Source organism: Aegilops tauschii, chromosome 2 (genome assembly GCF_002575655.3).
Source record: "Aegilops tauschii subsp. strangulata cultivar AL8/78 chromosome 2, Aet v6.0, whole genome shotgun sequence".
Classification (NCBI taxonomy): Eukaryota; Viridiplantae; Streptophyta; class Magnoliopsida; order Poales; family Poaceae; genus Aegilops; species Aegilops tauschii.
Window position 1 is genome coordinate 122,086,043 of NC_053036.3, and position 20,566 is coordinate 122,106,608.

The following is a 20,566-nucleotide window of genomic DNA, read 5'->3' on the forward strand; positions in this document are numbered from 1 at the left end:
TCTCTTCACGAAGAGGGTAAAAGGAGAATTGTTTGTGTGCCAAATATATGTTGATGATATTATTTTTGGTTCCACTAACCATGCTATTAACGTTGAGTTTGAGAATCTTATGACCAAGGAATTTGCCATGAGCATGATGGGAGAGTTGAAGTTTTTCCTCGGATTTCAAGTGAAGCAATTGAGAGGAGGAACCTTCATCAACCAAGCACTTTATATTCAAGACATGCTCAAGAGGTTCAAAATGCAAGATGTCAAGCCCATGAAGACGCCCATGCCCACAAATGGCCAACTTAATCTTGATCCCAATGGTAAAGATGTGGATCAAAAGGTATATCGCTCTATGATCGGTTCTTTGCTTTACCTTTGTGCATCTAGGCTGGATATTATGTTGAGTGTGTGTATGTGTGCAAGATTTCAATCCGCTCCCAAGGAGAGCCATTTTTCGGCAGTGAAAAGAATCCTTCGATATTTGGTTCATACCCCAAACTTGGGCCTTTGGTACCCCAAAGGAGCAACTTTCAAGCTATTAGGATATTCGGATTCGGATTGGGCCGGAGACAAGGTAGACCGCAAGTCCACTTCCGGGTCTTGTCAATTCCTAGGGAGGTCATTGGTAAGTTGGTCTTCAAAGAAGCAGAATTGTGTGTCCCTTTCAACCGCCGAGGCCGAGTACATTGCTGCAGGAAGTTGTTGTGCACAATTATTATGGATGAGGCAAACTTTGATGGATTATGGTGTCAAATGTGACAAAGTGCCTCTATTTTGTGACAATGAAAGTGCAATCAAGATCGCCGACAATCCAGTGCAACATAGCCGAACCAAACATATCGAGATTCGTCATCACTTCATTCGAGATCATGTGGCCAAGGGAGACATTGATTTATTCCATGTCAACACCGAGAAGCAACTTGCCGACATTTTTACCAAGCCACTTGATGAAGCAAGATTCCACGAGTTAAGGCATGAGCTGAATATCGTTGATATAAGTAACTTGGATTGAGGTTCTTGCATACACACACATACTCTACTAGTATCTTGTTTTAGATGTAGGCACCTAAGTAGGGGGAGCTAGCTCAACTAATGAGCTATCTTATCCTACTAGTGCATAAATTGATCAAAATCTTTCACATTAGCCATTTGAAGATGGCATTTGTGCTTCAAAGATGAGTATTGGTCTTGGACCCAAGGTTCATATCTTCGCGGTGCCATACCAAACAAACTCAAACATGGTGGCTTCGGCCACCGCCTTCCGTTGGAGGTTGGATCGTTTTTGTCTTTTGTTTGTGTGGTTCTTCTTGTCCTTGTGTTCGTGTTTCCGTGAGTGTGTGTTTTCTCGAGTCTCTTCCAGTGCAAGTGCTACACATACTCCTTTCTAGTAGTGTTGGATTTCTTCTGCGACGTGTTCAGAAGTGAGGCGGGAATGCTCTTTGGGGTCTTGGTAAGAATTTGCATTCAGCCATAACCCAACAAGCTTCTTCCTGTCAAAATCCTCTGGATACCCCGTGCCCACGGCCCTTGTACCGTGCACACGGGGTCTGCGGTTTCTGGCCCTGAAGAGGTGGGACGTGGGGGGTTTGGGTTCTTTCCCACCCAGTCGCCCCCTCCACGCCCCAGATCGCCTCCAGGCCGCCGTCGTCGCCTCCTTGTCGCCGGTGCTCCTCCGTGCGCCGTGGGACTTCGCTGCTCCGTGGAGATCTTCCGGGATGGGGTCCTCCTCTGGTATCTCCCTTCCCTTGTTCTTCTTTTTCCTCCTTTGGATCCGTTTTAGTCTAGGGTTTCCTCCTCTACTAGTCTAGGCCAGTCATTCCCTTGTGGTAGACTAGGGGCGGATGGGCATTACTGTGGCAGTTCTCCCTGCCGCACTCACTCCCGGATCTCGATCTGGAAGTGGTTGCCACTGGGCGAACCCCGTGTCCACGGGCCTTGTACCATGCGCACGGGGCCCCCATGTCCACGGGCCTTGTACCGTGCGCACGGGACCCCGTGTCCACGGTGGTCAGACCCCCGTGTGCACGGGGTACACAGTGGTGCCAGTCCTCCTTCTTCTCTGTCTTCCATTCCTCGCCAGCTTCTCGAGCACTTGTACTTATTTGTGTCTCTCGTGTTTGTTGTGCTTTGTTGCTGTTGTGTTTCAGACTCTGCTGACAAGAGGTCCGAGCTCCGTCGCAAGCGCACCAAGGCAGGTTCCAGGGAATTCTCTTTGGCTCCTCGTCAGCCGTCCGAAGGAAGTGGTCAGGGCTCTGAGATGGGCCGTGTTCGCCGTACCGCCTCCAAGCAGCCAGTGATTGAAGCCTCCGAGGATTCAGAAGAGGAGTATGATTCGCAGGAAGATGCTCACTATGAGAACCCCGCAGATGCAGAGATAGAAGATGAGGATGATTCTGCTGATGATGTTGATGAGGAGGAAGGAGAGGAACATGTGCTCCCAGGAGGTCGGAATGTCAAGAATCTACCTCTCTCTAAGTGGACCAAGCCAGAGCTTTGGGCTTGCAGGCAGGATTTCCCCTATGTGCCAAACACTGATGCAGGGGTTGACCCAAGATTCAAGAATGATTTTCAACACCGGGTGTTCTCTGAGCTGATCATGACCAAGAAAAACAAGTTTGCCCCCCACAAGCAAATCAATGTGGAGGCTCTTCGGGACAATGATCATACCTATCCCGGTGTGTATAGTGCTCTTGGGAGGCTTGGCTTGATCCCGTTCGTCGCCTTCCACCATCCGTTCAGTGAAGATCTTGTGATGCAGTTCTTTGCCACCGTATACTTCCACAGTGATGAGGCTCGCACTATGACTTGGATGTCTGGCACATATGAGTGTGAGGCCTCCATGGCCAAGTTCTCTGACATCATTCCGTGTCGGTTCTTTGCTGAGGAGCATCCTGAGTATGGCCGTGTTCGTGAGACAGGTAGAGACAAGGATGAGATTGCTTTTGCTTACAAGCCAGACAAGGCCTTCACCACCGGTTCTATCAAACATTTGAAGCCAACCTATGATACTATGCGTCACATTCTTAGGTACACGCTTAATCCTAAGACCGGGGACTCTCACAATCTGAGGAGCTCCATGTTGGATATCTTTGTCTACCTTCATAACAAGAAGAAAGTGGATGTTCTGGACTTCATGTTCTTTGAGATCAGGCAGTGTGTTTAGGAGAACAAGTCATGCATCTATGCTCCGTTCATCCAAGCTTTGATTGAGTCCGTCTGTCCCGCCAGGTACATTGCCAAGTACCGCACCTCCTTTCCGAAGCGTGATTCCAACTGGCTTCCGGCTCCTCCTCCACCATATGTGCCTCCCAAGAAGGGGCGCAACCCCAGGCATGAGGATCGTGCTACCTACACTGAGGGATGTTCATCCTATGTGCGGATTCCGCGTAGCAAAGGGAAGCAAGTTGCTACTGATGCCAGTTTCACCAGAGAGGAGAAGAAGTCTCTTCTGAAGACCGTGAGCAACATGTTCAAAATGTGTCAGTCCATTCAGCGCCGTCAGGTCAAGGAGATCAACAAGGGCAAGCTGGTGAGGCGTCAGGAGAAGGCTGAGCGTGCTGCAGCTGGTGAGGAGGTTGGTCCAGGGTCCGAGGACATCGACAGTGTGGCCACAGCTCGTTCTTTTCCCTTGGGGGGATGGCACTTTGATGATGATGATGATGCTTCGAGCGCACCTCCTCTTGTCTAGAGTCTCGTTAGCATCGCCTTTTCCCTTTTTGTTGTCTTGATGACAAAGGGGGAGAAGTGTTCTATTAGGGGCGTTTGCAGTTGGTTTCAGTTGGGTGAGATCTCAAGGCCTCGTTTCTCGTTTGTTTTGGTTGTGTTTATTTGGCTTGAGATACTCTTATTTACTTGCTTTCGCGGTGTGGTCGTGAGCATAGTCTATGTGAGAGACTATCTACTTTATGGAATTTATCTATGCTTATGTTGATATATCTTGTGGAGTATGATCAAGCTTCTATATGTTAGTCTCACGTTTTCTGCTCACCACACTTGCATGTGATCTAGGCACCGTGTTGGGTTTTATTATGTTGATCACATGCCTTGACAATGTGGATCTAGGGGGAGCCTCATATGTGTGTGCTTGATGCATAATCAAGCATTTTTTTCCTTGCACATATATAGGGGGAGCTCCTTTGATCAACTATTGTCGCATGGCTGTTTACTTAAGTTGTATCCTATATGCCATGTCCTAACCATGTTGTCATCAATGCACCAAAAAGGGGGAGATTGAAAGTGCAAGTATCACTTAGATTATATTTTGGTGTGATGACAATGTGGTTAGTGGAACTAATGTTGGTTGCTAAAGTTTATCTCAGGACATTGGTTCCAAGGTGTCCATTGATGGAGGTGTGCGACCCCCCAGTCCAAAAAGATCAAAGGCGTGGTTACCAGCGACTCGGAGGTTTTTCGTTTTGGTTCGATTTGAGTCGTAGTTAAAACCGCACTATCAAGAGGGGTCTTCATGGAATTAGTGTCGTGTGGGAATGCCTCCAAGACAGATACACCAGCCCTCCTACACCTCCTCAGATATTCCACTTGTTGTGTGCTTTGCCGTGGTGTCCTGTGATGTTTTCATCAGAAATCTTCTGGACACCCCGTGTGCACGGGGTCTCTGACCCCCGTGCGCACGGGGTAGTCAGAATATTTCTGGACACCCCGTGCGCACGGGGCTGACTTGGCCCGTGCGCACGGGGTACCTCGAAACTCACTGGACACCCCGTGCGCACGGGGCTGACTTGGCCCGTGCGCACGGGGTACCTCGCATCTCACTGGACACCCCGTGCGCACGGGGCTGACTTGGCCCGTGCGCACGGGGTCCAACGGGCAGAAATCCCCTCCCGGCCAAGAACACTATAAAATCCCCCTTCTTCCTCCTCCATCCCCTAACCCTAATGTCTTGTTGAGCTCCTCCATTGCTACACCCCATTTTGCTCACTACTCTCAATCCTCCACCCAATCTTGTTGAAACTTTGGGGATTGGGAGAGCAAGACCCGATCTACACTTTGACCAAACCAAATCGCATTCCCCGCAACATTCATCCACCATGACTTGTTACTCTTGGAGCTTGGGCTCCTAGGCGGTTAGAGGTTCCTCCGGAAGCTTCCTTGCTTGTGGTGTGCTCCGGAGAAGTTTGTAAAGGTGTGGTGGTCGCCTTCAAGACCAACCCCGAGTGATTCGAGGCTCATCCGTTGGGGGTGACTCGAAGGAGATTACGGTGAGCCTTCGGTGGCGTTCCGCAAGCTTTGGCTCCGGCACCGCTCCAAACGGAGAGTAGCTCTTCCCCAAGGAAGAGTGAACTTCGGGATAAAATCCGCGTCCTCGTCTCACTTGTGGTTAATCCTTTCCCGCACTTTACTTAGCCTTGTATGCTTGTTGGCTTGCTAATTAGTTTGTTGCCCAGCATACTTAGCTTAGAACTTGCTTGTCATATAGGTTGTGTTCACCTAGTTGCATATCTAGTGAACCCTTTTTATCCGCTAAGCCTTAAAATTGACAAGAAAGAGTAAAATTTGTAGTCTCCTATTCACCCCCCCCCCCTCTAGTCGACCGTATCGATCCTTTCACTTGCCGATAACGAGATTGAACTAGGTATGATGATACCGACGATCGAATCTCGGGCAAGTAACATACCGAAGACAAAGGGAACAACGTATGCTGTTGTGCGGTTTGACCGATAAAGATCTTCGTAGAATATGTAGGAGCCAATATGAGCACCCAGGTTCCGCTATTTGTTATTGACCGGAGATGTGTCTCGGTCATGTCTACATAGTTCTCGAACCCGTAGGGTCCGCACGCTTAACGTTCTATGACGATTTGTATTATGAGTTTATGTGATTTGGTGACCGAATGTTGTTCGGAGTCCAGGATGAGATCACAAACATGACGAGGAGTCTCAAAATGGTCAAGACATAAATATTGATATATTGGACCATGTTATTCGGACACCGGAAGTGTTCCGGATAGTTTTGGATAAAACCGGAGTGCCGGAGGGGTTACCGGAACCCCCCGGGAAAGTAATGGGCCTTAGTGCGCCTTAGGGAAGAGAGAGGGCAGCAGCCAGGAGGTGGCGCGCACCCCCCCCCCCCCCAAGGGGAGGTTGAAAGGGGGAGCCGATTCCTACTTGGAGTAGGACTCCCCCCTTGGGCGCACCTCTAGGGGCCGGCCGGCCTCCTCCCTCGCTCCTTTATATACGGGGGAGGGGCACCCCATAGACACAGAAGTTGATCTTTAGCCGTGTGCGGTGCCCCCCTCCACAGTTTTACACCTCGGTCATATTGTCGTAGTGCTTAGGCGAAGCCCCGCGCCGGTAACTTCATCATCACCGTCACCACACCGTCGTGCTGACGAAACTCTCCCTCGGCCTCAACTGGATCAAGAGTTCGAGGGACGTCACCGAGCTAAACGTGTACAGATCGCGGAGGTGCCGTGCGTTTGGTACTTGGATCGGTTGGATCGCGAAGACGTTCGACTACATCAACCGCGTTACTAAACGCTTCCGCTTTCGGTCTACGAGGGTACGTGGACACACTCTCCCCGCTCGTTGCTATGCTTCTCCTAGATAGATCTTGCGTGATCGTAGGAATTTTTTAAAATACTACGTTCGCTAACAGTAGAAATGCAAACATTAAGGTGTTTTTACGAAGACTTGCCCAACAGTCAATCCCATGTTATGATCTTCACCATGGAAATATGTCTAGCACTCCTAATCGCTCATTATGTGGTTCTCAAGACTCATGGCATCATTCCTTGCTTGACTGCTCCACGTTGAGATGTGTTTGAGCTCTGCCTAATGAAGAAGTTCCTGAGCATATGATCGACACAATAGAAGTTAATGCTAAGCACTAGCTATTTTCTGTGATGGGAACGCTATCAAATGCAGATTTCTTACGTATGGTAATGACTCTTTGGGGGTTTGGACGGCTCGGTGCAAAGCTATACATGAGAACGAGTTTAGTCGCCAATGTGCACACATATGTTCGTCAATTCCTTTTTGTTTGATCTTGATATTACTACAAATAAGTTGTAGAATACTTTTTTATGTGAGCAGTGGAAGACCACAACGGCTTCCTTTGATTCCTCCCCCGACTGGTCTTATGAAGCTCAATGTTGATGGTGCACTATCTAGAAAATGGCGACAGAGGAGTTGTGGCTGGTGTATGCCAGGATCAACCATGCCTATATCTTGGCTAATTGTTGGCAACTTACACGAGTATCTCTGATGTTTCAACATTTGAAGCCCTAGCGCGTCGAGAAGCTCAAGCTCTAGCGGATGATCGTCAGGGTAATCATTGCTCGTGCAAGGGATTTCGATGACCGTCGTCTTGTCTATGGAAGTCATAAGAGTAACCAAAAGGCAGATAGTGTAGCTAAATTCTCATTTATCTCTTGATGTTGGTTGCCATATTTGGCTAGTTGCCCCGCTTGATATTGTAACAAGAGCAATGATGTTGGCCAATAAAGTGCAATGATGTTCCCTAAAACAAATCACCAAAATTTTGAGTGGCTAATTTATTTGGTAGGATGAAATTGAGCTCAAACCAAACGCACGCTTGAGAAATGTGAGACTTTTTTTGGAAAGATGGCACGTGAGACTTGCGAGAAGCTCTCAATTATTTTTAGATACCATAATTATTTTAATTATCACTACAACTGATTTTGCCTACGCTCATACTTTCACGTTTCGTGATAATTTACAGATATTCAAAAATTCGCTTCCCGTGAACCAACCCTAGTCATGGGTTCATCGTCCCAAAAGCCAGTCCCAGATATGTGAGGTTCTTCTCGCAATGTTGATCTCGCCACTCGCCACCACAACATGCAACACCGCCCTGGCCCCTTGAAGCATTCAGTGATGATTTTGCCACCACAACAGGCAACACCGCCTTTGCCCCTGAAGGGTTCAACTACTATCGTCCCTTGAGGGTCATCATCTTGATAACATGTCACTGTCGTCCGCTTCTTCCAGTGGCGATTCTATGTGTTACCTGTGGGGTCAGCTGACCCCACAGCCTTTGACAAAAACAGCCTAAGAACACTGTACAGTTATTGTACATTGTGAAGGAAAATTTTCAGAAAATTTGCAATGACCCCACAGATTGTTTAGGCTGGCCTCGCCACTGCTTCTTCCACCCTCAAGGTGTGACGGAGAAGGCATCATGCTCGACCATAGTTGATGCATCAGTAGCAGGAAGGTATCTGAATGTCGACACCATGAGGGTCTCGTCGGCGATACATGTGTGCTCGTTGAGGGAGAGAGAGATCAGGGCGACAGAAAATTAGAGAGAAGAGAAATTAAAGATAAAAATCTATTTAATACTTTTGTCTCATGGGTGGCCATATTTAAAGTTTATAGGTCCAAACAAAGTATTGTATCGGCCAACTTGAACAAAACAACAACTTAAAACCGATTTCCCTAAAAATCTATACAGCTGGTACTACTAAAATTTTGTCCAAATAGTACTACTCCCTCAAATACGTAAGCATATTATGGGACGGAGTGAGTAGTTACCAAAACAGCTACCATGGCATTTGCAAGCTAAGCTCTGATCTGAGCCGTTGAGGTGGAACATGTCAATCCAAATGTCCAAACCCAACGGCCGCTCATTCAAAATTTGAATATCTGGAACTTATTGACGTTACTTGTGGAGAGGCTGTAGACGTTGCTGGTCTGACAAGGCAATATAAATCCGCCTTTCCATTTTTCTCCGAGGCAAACAAAAGGGGAAAAACGCGAAGGCCGAGGGGAAAGCGGCGGCACGGCGGCGCGGCGGAAGGCGATCGGGAGGCGCCCAGGACGCCGCGATGCCGGTAACAAGAGGGCGCGCCGCGGCGGCGGCGGCAGATGAGGAAGAGGGCCACGCGCCCATCGACATCTCCTCGGATTCCGATGCCGGCGGATCCGAAGAGTCCGGGTCGTCGTCGTCGGAGGAGGAGCCCGGCAGCGACGAAGACTACATCGACATCAGCGACAGCGGCGAGAGCTGCGTCGACATCAGCGATAGCGGCGAGAGCTACGTCGACATCAGCGACAGCGACGGCGACGAAGAGGACGACGATGAAGAAGGCAGCAGCGCCGGGAACGAGGGGGAAGCGGAGGCGGACCGGCCCGGCGCGGATCTGAGCGAGGCTGCCTGCACAAAAATCGCCGATCTCCTCCGGCGTAAGCACCTCTATCCCTTCCTCGTTTGCTCTCGGCCGTAATTCGGATGATTGCGTTCTATAAGCAGGCGAGATTTTTGAAACTCAGGTGCTGTTTGATTTTTGGAAAACGTGGCATGGGCTTGGCACTGTTGATCTAATAAACTTGTGGATAGTTCTGCATACTGTAAGCTTAGAACCCTGCCGGGAAGTACCTTCGTGGCTTAGTAAAATCTAGTGCAACTTAATCAAGTTATAAAATATAGTGTAACTCAATCAAGTCCCGAAACATAGTCTTCTTTGAGTGGTATTGGACACCGTGGATGATGCTGCACGCTGGAACCCTGTTGCTGTTGAGAATTAGCGTTGTTCGTGGTGGGATACATCCAGGGGAAACTCAGTCTGATAACATGCTGGTTGGAGGAATCTAGTGCAACTGAATTTAGTCGCAGAATGTGGTCTGCCTCTTAGTCATATTGAATATCACAGCTTCACCTGAAGAAATAGGATCCCCAAATTATGTAGATATTTTTGTAGACAGGTATAGTTTGTTTTGAAATATAGGCAGAATGGTTGTTGAAATGGATATGAGCAATTGACAGGACCAACTTCAATGTAAACCAGTGGTTGAATTGAGCTGGAATCTTTGGCACGACTTCTGTCATGTTTGCTATATGATAAAGCTAGACCTTGCTTTCGCTCTGTTTGTTCCAGAGCAAAACATGAATTTATTGAACATCATGCTCCTTATATCTGAGAGTACTCTCTTATTTATTGAACATCATGGTCCTTATATCTGAGAGTACTCTCGTGTTTCCTACATGATATAATGATCAATATTTTCTTGTAGGAGGGAGAAACCTGGATGGTATTAAGTTGGCGGAGTGCAAAGCATATTTAAAGAATAATGGTCTTCCCCAAGTTGGGGACATAGCAACTTGTGTCGAAAGAATAATGCTGCATCGTAGGTTCGTTATTAGATATGTCCTAGTCATGAATATTCAGTAAATTGGTGCTTGTCCTCAACTATCGGGACAAATAGCTATTGCATTTGATATCGAAAGTCACATTTTAAAAAACACTCCCTGCATTATTATTTTTGTTCTTGTTTTTCCTTTAATCCAAAATCCCCTGTTATATGGTGATGCGGCATTTCTGAAATAGGTTCAAAGACGAAGATCCAGAGAAGATTTATCCTCGGTCATCCTTTTGTATTAACTGTAAAGGTGAGATCCCACTTGTCATGGAAGCTTTCTCTTATCCACATACAAAATTATCAAAGGCAGTTGACCATGGTCTGTCAATTAGGCGATGTCTGTCGAGGTGATACTGTCTTATTCAAACAAAAGGTTCACGAGAAAAGGTACTCATTGGTGTTTCTTGCACTAGCGCATCCAGTATCTCTTTGGAATGGTAATGTGGACCCTCCTTTGGTTATGACAGCGGCAAAAGGCACTCAAAATGTATGGGGAAGCGAATAGTAGCTGGGAAAGTTGTCAAAGAAAGCTATGGTAAAGACAAGCAACAACACACATTTACTGTAAGGATCGATTCAATGATATAGTACTGCTAACTGCTATTCCTCCCCCCCCCCCCCCTCCCCCCTCTCTTATTATGGCCTTTCTGACTATGTTGTTCAATTCAATAGATTCAAGTGTTCTGGAGCAAAGGAGTAGGCAAATTACCACCTTTGTATCTGCTACTTGTCAAAGGACGCAATCTATACAGAATGATGACTTTCCGTCAGGTAGGAACTGCTCTTTACCAGAATTAGTTTACACTAGTTTCTGCAAATCACATTTTTGATATTAGAACACTTCAATATTACCCAACGCATGCACTTAATCATACTTATAAGTCTATGCTGTCTTTTTAGATATTGTGCTCTTGGAATGTTATGGATCTGTGCATACCAATTATCAAGTCTATGTTGCCTTTCATACTACTAGTATGAGATAGCTACAGATAATTTTATTGATCCATTCTGCTGTTTGGGTATGCATGAATTATAGCTTTTAACCACACCAACATTAATGGGAAAAGTGAAGCTTATTTTACACATGCACCATTTTGAGGATGTTCGGACAATTCTCAGATGGTGTGTACTTATGCATTGATATATTTGACCTTGTCACAAGATGGCCCTGTATGACTTTCATGTTCATGTAGCAATTCTTTTGTTTTAATTCTAGGCTTGGGCGAATGAAGCGAATAGGTTGAAGGCTCTAGAAGAAAAGCACAATAGAGGAGATGCTGCAAGGCGTGTCCGTGCTTCAAATAGACGTAATTCTGGAGGACACGGTAAATTCTATTGGCAACATAACCGTGGTTGTTCCTGAGACAGATTATATTTAGCCGTTAGTACTATCCCAGTTCTGAACTCACTGATGTTATTGCATATGTGGGTTAGTATTCAATCCAGGAGATATCGTGTTAAAAGCTGTTGTATTTGTTTAATATATCCACTTTTCTGCCCTAAAAACATATTTTCTAGAACGTAATACACTTTCCTTATTCAATGTTGAAGTTTGAACCTTACTGTATGCTAACGACTTCTATGATGATGGTTAGACAGTACAAATACCAGAAGTTTGTGGCCATTTCTTATTAGGATTTTCATTTGGTTTCTGTAAACTCTAAAGTTTGGTTTGGTCTAATCGACTGGCATTGGGATCCTTAAAACTCTACTGTAGAAGCAGCTGTTCCTCAGAAGGAATCAATTAAAAATCTGTCTACATAGAACAGCATAACACGTACATAAGCTTTTGCACCATGAGCTGTCTGTTGTTGCTCATTAAAGATGTATGCATACACTTGTTTAGATTCGTTTCACTAAAGCTACTGTGTGATTCAATCTGTGTCTCTTCAGTTTTCTTTTGAGTTTTGAAGTTCACTATTTTGAAGTTCTATGTTTGCTGTGCCAGGTGCCAGACTAATTTTGTCCCTCTTCCTTTTGTATCTATATCCTTCTTTCAGCTCTTAAGGGCAAGAAATCAAAGGAAAAAGGAAAGCATCAGTCTCAACCTGGACGGCCTGATGGTGGATCCAATAGCACTAAAGGCGGAAAACGTGCTATGCAATCCTCCAATTCTGATCATCCTGCCAAAAAAAATCGAAAAGAAGAGCACCGGGTGTCTTCTAGAAAAAACTTCACTGATGGTCGTCGGAAGGCAAGGACAAATTCTGCCCCCCTGGATAAGAACATTGGCATCGGCACCAGCAGTTCTCAGCAAAATGCCAACACGGAGACAAATCATGCCATCTCGCAGAAAAACTTGCGAACAACACCAGTTAACTATGGTCTGCGTAACACGGAGGCTAGGGTGAGTAAAGGAAAAGCCGGTTCGAAGCAAAAAAACACTGTTGGTGGCAACCATGATCATTTTGAAGGAAGGCGCGTAAGTTCAGCTTCTCACCCGCAGGCTTACCCAGGAAATTCAGTTGGGATGCATCATCCTTTATCTGAGAGGCCCCAGCGGCCACCTCCATTGCGCGAAGTTGGCAATGCCTGGCAACATCATATGGACGGCAGATCAATTTCATGTCCAAACCCTACAATGGTTTTCGGACACCCAAATGCAGCACCGGCTGGCTGGCGTGCGCCTGGTTATTTCAGGGGACCTCCACCTGATCAACGCGCGGTGGTATTTCCACCATTCAACACGTCGCAAACTATATACCGCCGTCATCCAGATGGGGCAAATGTGATGCCGCAGTACAGATATTCTGGTGGTAGTAATGGTTTTCCACGATAGGGTAGTTTATCTGATGACAGTTGCATTGTGGAACACTTGATTAGTGGTCACTGGTGAGAAATGTGTAAATGCAGACGCAACTCTGTAGTTGAGAGTAAACAAGAAAGCTTCAGAAACACCTCCATTTATTTGCTGAATGGGTTCATAAATGGACTTATCTGCTACAAGTAGAAATTTTCTGAAACATCACATGACGATTCTGAGAAAAATTTAAATGGTAGTACTACCAAATAGCTTGGCTCCAGTCTTGTGGCGGATATGGCCCTCAGCCTACACCAAACATTTCAGTTGAGCACAGTTCATTATTGTATCAGGAAATATCAGGAAATATGTTAGTTGGGAGAACATGGACGTTCTCAGAGATCAGGCGAATCTGGCCGTTCATCTCGATTCCTGATGCGATTTGGGCCGTCCGATCTCTCCCTCGGTTGACCTCATCCGTTGGATCGAAGCCGGACACTGCTACAATGAATAGTGCGTCATCTGGTGTGCCACCGCCTGTTATTTCGGTGCCCCCTCAAGGGCATTTTAGTCATTTCACACATAGGCGTATAAAAGAGGGGCGCACCCGTGGAGACCCAGCCGCTACCTCCGCCCGCACTCGCGCCGCTCCCTATCCTCTTCCTCTCGCCTCACCTCTCTCTGTCTCTCTCTCTCCCTCCAAACCCTAACCCGCACCCGCCTCCCTGCCCTGCTGCCGGCCGCCGCCGCTCGCCCGGGCACCCATCCACGACCTCACGCTGCCCACGGGACGAGTGGTGGCCGCGGTGACGAACGCTGCTGCTCCTCCGCTTCCTCGAACTCCAAGATGCGGGCCACGGATCCGTGGTCGCCTTCTTCCGCGAACAGCGGCGGTGCCCGCTGTCGGCGTCAGACTCCCAAGGTTTGATCCGCCGCTCATCCTTCCAATCTCCCTGTCGATCTGTGTGTGATCGATTTTCTATCTGTTTGATTCCAAACAGCAAGCGAGGATGAGCACGACGCGTAGGAGGACGACGACCCGAGCTTGAGCCCGACCATGACGCACCGCACAAGGTCCTTGCTTCCTTCCTGACGGCAATGGATCCCTTCCTTGCAGGTAGCACTTCCCCTCTCCCTCCCACTGATTTGCTAATCTAATTTAGCCACAAGCTGCTACAAATCACACTGCTTGTTGCATCTGACTTTGCTGCCTCGGATTTAGTTGCCTGGGTTGCTGACGAGATCCATCTGCCCGGCTGGAGCCTGTTATTCGCTTGATGAAAGTCAGACCAATTGTAGGTACGGACTACAAAATAGACAGCCCCATGGCTATGTATATGTTACACATCCCATTACTGCCAGTGTTGTTCAAATTTTAAACTGTTGTCATAAACACATTTCCTCTCAGTACTAATTAGCCGCTGCTTTGAGTTGCTTTCATTGCTCTGATTTGTGTGATGAAACTGATTTGTGTGATGCTACTTGGATGAAGAAGGGACAGTGCTGCTGCAAAGAGATTTTTGTTGCCTATATATTTAGAACAAAGAAATAGAGATAAAGTTGCTGCGACTTATAGATTGTTGTTGTTATTATTTTTGTACTTTTTGCAATTACTTGGATCACTCTCTCAGAAATTATGCATACTCTAGAAAAATTCCTTATGACAAGATCTTTTGGGTGTCCTGTTACGGAACCAAATAACAACTTTTTTTCATTGGGTATATCCCATCTCTACTTCGCCTTTTTATTCTTGGTACGGTTTGTATTTAATTTTCTGTACCTCACAACTGGCTCAGTTTTAGTATCAAGAATCAAATGGTGTGTTGGAATTTGTACCCCATCTGTGTGGCTTGTGCCTTGTAGGCTGCAAACACTCGTGTACTTGTAATGCTGCTGATTTTCTGTGCTTTTTTTAATTTGCAGGACTGACCTTTCTCTCAAATTTCACCTGAAACACCAAGCTTTACATCTGAAGCTCAGCAGTATAATTTTCCAGAGTTTGGCTTGAGGCATCATTTTGCAGCTGAAAGGAAATGGGCTCTTTGTCTTCAGGTAATTTTGGTTTGAAATTCATCTTGCTATAATTGCATTCGAAATGCTTAGATTCTCCTCATTCATGATATTTGATAGTCTCGAGCTCATCCACGAGAAATCATAACAACTGAAGTGCTTAAAGCTTTGCAAGAGCTGAATGTTTGCTGGAAGAAGATTGAGCACTATAACATGAAGTGCAGGTGGAGTCAGACTTTGTTGAGAACATGATGCATAACCAAAGCATCGGCAGCACCTGCGAGAGGAGGCTACCACTGCTTCCACTGTATGGAACCAATGTGTATGTTGCCTCCTCTTTCTCCTTTCATTACTACATGCGATTTTTATTAGCTGATTCGTGGCTTGATTTTCATTTGTAGATTCAAACTACTCTCCTGTGAGGATTTGTTCTGCTATACAATTTTCTTTCATTTCCCATCCAGGTTGTGTTCAAATGATAGGTGGCATTGCAAATTATGACCAGTTTAAATGTTGTTTAGTGAGGTATGGTTTGCTCATTAGCTTTTATTGCTCATTTCATTTACCCGTTCATTCCTGGCGGTTACCATCTTATACCCAATATAGATTTGTAACAGATTAGGTTTTGTTTGAACATGATTTTATTTTTACAGTGGTACATTATATGCAACATTTGGGTTAAGCTTCTCAAATGGCTAGCATCAATTAGGCTTGACCACCAAACTGAAACCAAAGAATATAAAAAGTTCAGTTAAGCATCCAAAGCTTGCAGAGGGATTTTTTTTAAGCAGTACACTATATAGTTAGCCAAGGGAAACTTCTATTTTTGCTGCTTCCTGTTCCTGAATTTTATGTATGAAATCACTTGAGTGTGTTGTTTGCCCATCGCTGAACCAACAGGAGCCTGTTGCCATGTGTTTTTTAACTAATCAGACTACTTGGAGACCAATCTGCTAAAAGTGGTCTAACTAAGAAAACGCTTTCTTCTATCTGTACTAGAAACCGACAATGACAACACCATTTCTACATAATTGAACCAAGTGACTAAAAAATTATAATGCATGGTTGCATCTTTGCCTTCTATCTTTACCTGAGGATTATTTCTATAGACGAAGAACACAGTTGCATCTTTGCCTTCTAAATTTTTAGTTATTTTAAAAGATAACTTAATAATAGATGGATAAATGAGCTTGGCTTTCAAACCTGCGAGGTTTAGTATTTCCTGTTGAATTTACTTCTGTGTTTTGCCAGACTCCATCCGCCAATTGGATATAAGCTGAGGAAAGTTTCATATTTTACCTTGGAGCATCTCTGATTGAACACTATTGACATCTAATTAGGTAGTCTGTACTTCGGAGGAGCTCGCTACTTCAATTCTTTATATTATTTAATTAATTGGGTGTGACAATATGTTGTACATTATAGACATTTGCCACTTACACCAGAGACTCTTCCTTCTAACCTACTCATCTCTACCTATATACAGCTAACTACAATTTTGGTATTGGGGATAATTACTGGAGTAACAGATGCTTGATTCCTCTTTGTACAATTGTGTGTTCTTAGTATAGATGTATGTTCGTAGTGTAGAATATACCTTCGTCTAGAAGAGGTCACATTTTCTTCATTCTAATAATCATTCATTGGACATTGGTGTTCGTTAGTCGATTATTGTCTAAATAATTTTGCAAAATCAGTATGATGATGCATGACTTCAGTCAGAAATTTTTATGACGCTGATTTTTTTGGAAATGTAATGCCTAAAATGCACTGTTCTGAATTTGCTCACGATAATGGTTGTTGTTAATATTTTTTCAGTGCCTAACCACAAAATCATCGGCACACTTTAGGATACCAGTTGTATTTTGTATCTTTGAGTGGCTAATTTCAAATTGAAACTGAGATTGCTTACTGCTTACAGGCTGCTTACTGCTTACAAGATTGAAATTTGAACATTTGTAGCTTCTAAATGTATTGTAGCACATTTGGATTAATTCCTGAACATAAACAAACATGATGATCCAGATCTAATGAAAATTCTGAATGCAACTGGAAAACATTTGTTTGTGCAATGACCGTATAAATAAAACCAAAGTGCGGCTGAGTTGACGTTGATAGACTTGTGCGTGCTCTGCCACTCGTAACCTTTTTTTTCTCCCATCGATCATGTTCTATCTCCAGTGCTCATGTCTGATGGTCATTCCTAATAGTATGCTTATTCTTTCAGGTTTAAGCTGCTTTCAGGTTTACCAAGCATTCTCTACTGTAGTATTTGGTCCTTCTCCCCTCCTCTTCTTAGTGCTTGCATTTGATGAAGCAAAACATGCATATCTCATCAGTGCTTGCTTGACTCTGGGCTGGATCTCAGCGGCATTTGCTCAACCTGCAGCTGTCTCTTGATATCCTTTTTGCGGTTTAGTATTACAGTGAACCGACTCATCAGCGTCGCATGGGTACTTGGTGTCACGTCCACCCGCCGAGTTGACGAGTCATATATTGCTTTCCAAATTGTTCTTATTCCTGTGACTCATAAGTCGTAATGCAAAAATAATATGCGTCCAAGGAAGCAGGCCAGGATATATATTGCTTTCCCTATATAAAGTATACTTCCTTAGTCCTCTCTGTTAACACTGAGTTTTTTTGTGTGTGGCTATTAGCCAGGTAGCAGGCCAGAATCTTACTCATTGTTATATGAATTAAATATGGATTGTGTCATGCCCACAGTACGATATGTAGGGCAAAAGATCGGCCTATTAGGTCATTGTACTCTTCTTAGTTGGGTTGTGAACACCTCAGCTATACTTGATGTGTAGAGGCATATTCTTGCTATAATCTGTTCTGACTGCCATGCTTCTTAGTTTCCAATATATTAGTCCAACAAATGATGTTGCTTCCTAATTTTTTGTAATTACAATATGCTCTGATAGACATTTTATATGTTTCTCTAATTCTTTGGTCTGGTTTCGAGCTCAGATGTATTTAAGGTTGTCTTGCAACAATGCATCTTTAGGGACCTGAAGTTCATTATTAAGAGAAGCTGATGCTTGTGCGGATTGCTGAATCAATCAAGATGGAATGCAATAGAGTCTCATTGGTACCATTGCCGATGACCACGATGCAGACATTCACTCTATTATCTGAGATTTTTTTTGCTCATCCCCTATGGTAGATGATAGTTCAAGCTGTGAATTAATCCACTATACATATTTTCATCTTTTGTTGTGTTTTAGCATAACCGTTGTCTGATTTGAGTTTTTGTAAGCCTGCTGAAGTCCTATTGATTGTGTTCCTGCAACTCAGTTTTCATCAAAGGGGTGTCTTCTGAAAATTAAGAGAATAACTAATTGTATATGCTATTTATTTGTGTACTTTTTGTGAGATTCAGATGATGCACACTTGAATTATAATTGAATCATGTGTCCTCGGCTATTGAGGCCTAATGAAAACTTTTTATTGTATTATTGGTTAATTTGCTTCTTTTAAGAAGGTTCTATGTCATGATCATGTATAGGTGGCTGGATGAGTTTCGGTCGGGGGGTGCGGCAAGCCGCACTTCCTATCTAGTATCGTTCTGAAACCGTGAACTTTTCCCCGAGCACATGCCGGGGGACCGTGAACTTTTCCCCGAGCACATGCCGGGGGACCGTGAACTTTTCCCCGAGCACATGCCGGGGGACACAGCAAGGACTTGGTCATGGTCGACATTCCGCTTTGGCAATACATACACCTGTACCTGTGACGGCACCATGTCTCCTGTCAGTTCTCCATCTGCTACGCTTGTGTATATTCGAGGCGACGCCGCTTCCTTTCGTGACTTATCGGCCGGTTGACCGATGACCAGCCCAAAATCCTGTCTGAATAATACGCACGTTTGCTGGGACTGGAGAAAGTAGCTCGTAAAAATCTGGAGGCAGAGGGTTCGTGCGTTGCCACGATGAAAGCTCAGACACCATACGTGCTGCAACGGGTGTTCTGTGGGGTGCCAACCGCTGGATGTATTAGCATTTTTCCTATTGATTTTAATACGTAAATAAATCATGAACATGACATTAACAGCATGAAGCTGGTACCAATATCTAAACATGTGAGCACGTACCGAATAGAGAACCGAAACACCTATGAACACAGTAAATACAGCTAGCACACGAATGAGTAAATAGGGGAGGAACAGATCATACCCTCCAGTACGCCAGGCTAAAGCCGCGACGGCAGCTGCGGCTTTGTTCGTAGCCTTCTTGGCGTCGTTAGCCATGACGTCAGTGTAGGTAAAGTAATAGAAGCAGAGGACGAAAATGAGCAGGCAGCAGTCGCGCCGAGAAGCTCCGTAAAAACCTTATTGCCTTTCTCCCGTTGCAGGATCACAAGGAGCGGGATTCCGGAAGCCCGCTCTTCCAAACGGCTAGGGTTTTGTGCGAGGAGGAACTGAGTGTGTGGTTACCAACACCTTTAATATATAGGCCGTCGAGTAGGGAGTTCGTGGGCCTAGGCCTATGACCGAGTCAGCAATCAGCCCACAGTCCAACGTCTTAGTGACACTTCTACATGTAATTAATCTTCAATCAAGAAACATGACGCATGCGCGAGCGGCAGTGGCAGAGAAGGAGCTTGTGTACCACTACTCTTCTCAAGTATTATAAAGGGACCTGAACTCTTCTCTACGACAGTACTAAGAGCACCTTCAATAAATGATGTCGATGTATAAATAACTGCTTTTTACACCTCCAAGGCCTAAAAACGTTGCTCCAACCGATGACGTAGATGTAAAAAATTACATCACCTCCTTCAAGTGACGTAAAATACAACACTAGGAGATGTAAATTTGCATCTCCACCTCCCTGCTAATGTAAAACGGCCAGCCGCGCGCGCCCAACCACCGAAACTGGAAGTTCCACCTGCCCGCCCGCCTCGGCCACCGGCGATTTTTTCCCGGAAACGCCGCCGTCGCCGTCCGACATCCTCGACCCCTCCGCCTATTCCCGCTGCCAGCCGCGCCGCCGTAGCCGCCAATTTGATTCCGCCCTGCCGCAACCGCGCGGCCGATTCGGATATTCGCCGGAGGTCTGGCGAGCGTAATGGTTGTAGAAGCTCTCGACCACCTTCTGGTAGCTGCTATCAGACGCCAGAGCTAAAAGGGGCAGCCGCGCGGCGACCACAACCCGCCGAGCCGGCGATTTCTCGGTTGTTGCCGCCGCCGACGCATCGCCGTGAGCGGAGTCCTCTGGCAGTCACGTGGCCGTCCAGAGGTCGTTTGCAGCCGCTGCCCACCCAGATGGCCTTTGTGCCGCCCATCAATGCTCCGATCCGTCGCCGGCCGGTTTCTTCCACCTTGCCCGCAACGTGTTTGAGAATATTCCCCAAAGGACTTTGTTTGTTGTATTGTGCAAGAACTTCCTTCTATTTGTGTTGCATTTGATGAATTATGTAATAATTTGACATCATGGACTGATGAAATTTTAAGTTTTAATTTGGGATGATTTTATTTCAATTGGTGCGGCTGAACTGCTACTGTACAGCGGCTGCATCACTGTCGTTTAGCCGTTTTTACATCATCTGTTGGAGTAGGAATTTTACATCACCAAATATACAACACCCACTTTTACATCTCCACATTTGCATCGTCTATCCATTAAAAATGCTCTAAACTTCCCATCGTCTTATCATACACTCATACGAGCCTTAAAGATTAATCAGAAATAATTGTTTATATTGG

General features: G+C 45.4%; 1 protein-coding gene and 1 long non-coding RNA gene across 3 annotated transcripts; both read left to right on the forward strand.

The window, feature by feature from the left end:
• Window positions 1-8,650: 8,650 nt before the first annotated feature.
• LOC109751257 (uncharacterized) lies at window positions 8,651-13,074 on the forward strand. The gene is made up of 8 exons (XM_020310154.4): window positions 8,651-9,152; window positions 9,981-10,098; window positions 10,295-10,356; window positions 10,439-10,493; window positions 10,574-10,670; window positions 10,779-10,877; window positions 11,323-11,431; window positions 12,107-13,074. The coding sequence occupies exons 1-8, from the start codon at window positions 8,795-8,797 to the stop codon at window positions 12,883-12,885; spliced, it is 1,677 nt and encodes a 558-aa protein (XP_020165743.1). The 5' UTR covers window positions 8,651-8,794; the 3' UTR covers window positions 12,886-13,074.
• Window positions 13,075-13,469: 395 nt separating this feature from the next.
• LOC141041568 (uncharacterized) lies at window positions 13,470-18,226 on the forward strand. Of its 2 annotated transcripts, none has more exons than XR_012202038.1 (7): window positions 13,470-13,768; window positions 13,848-13,963; window positions 14,069-14,145; window positions 14,770-14,898; window positions 14,977-15,178; window positions 15,258-15,381; window positions 17,084-18,226. It is a non-coding gene; the product is annotated as an uncharacterized lncRNA (long non-coding RNA). The 2 variants fall into 2 exon arrangements; XR_012202039.1 differs by having other exon boundaries at window positions 15,321-15,381.
• Window positions 18,227-20,566: the final 2,340 nt, after the last annotated feature.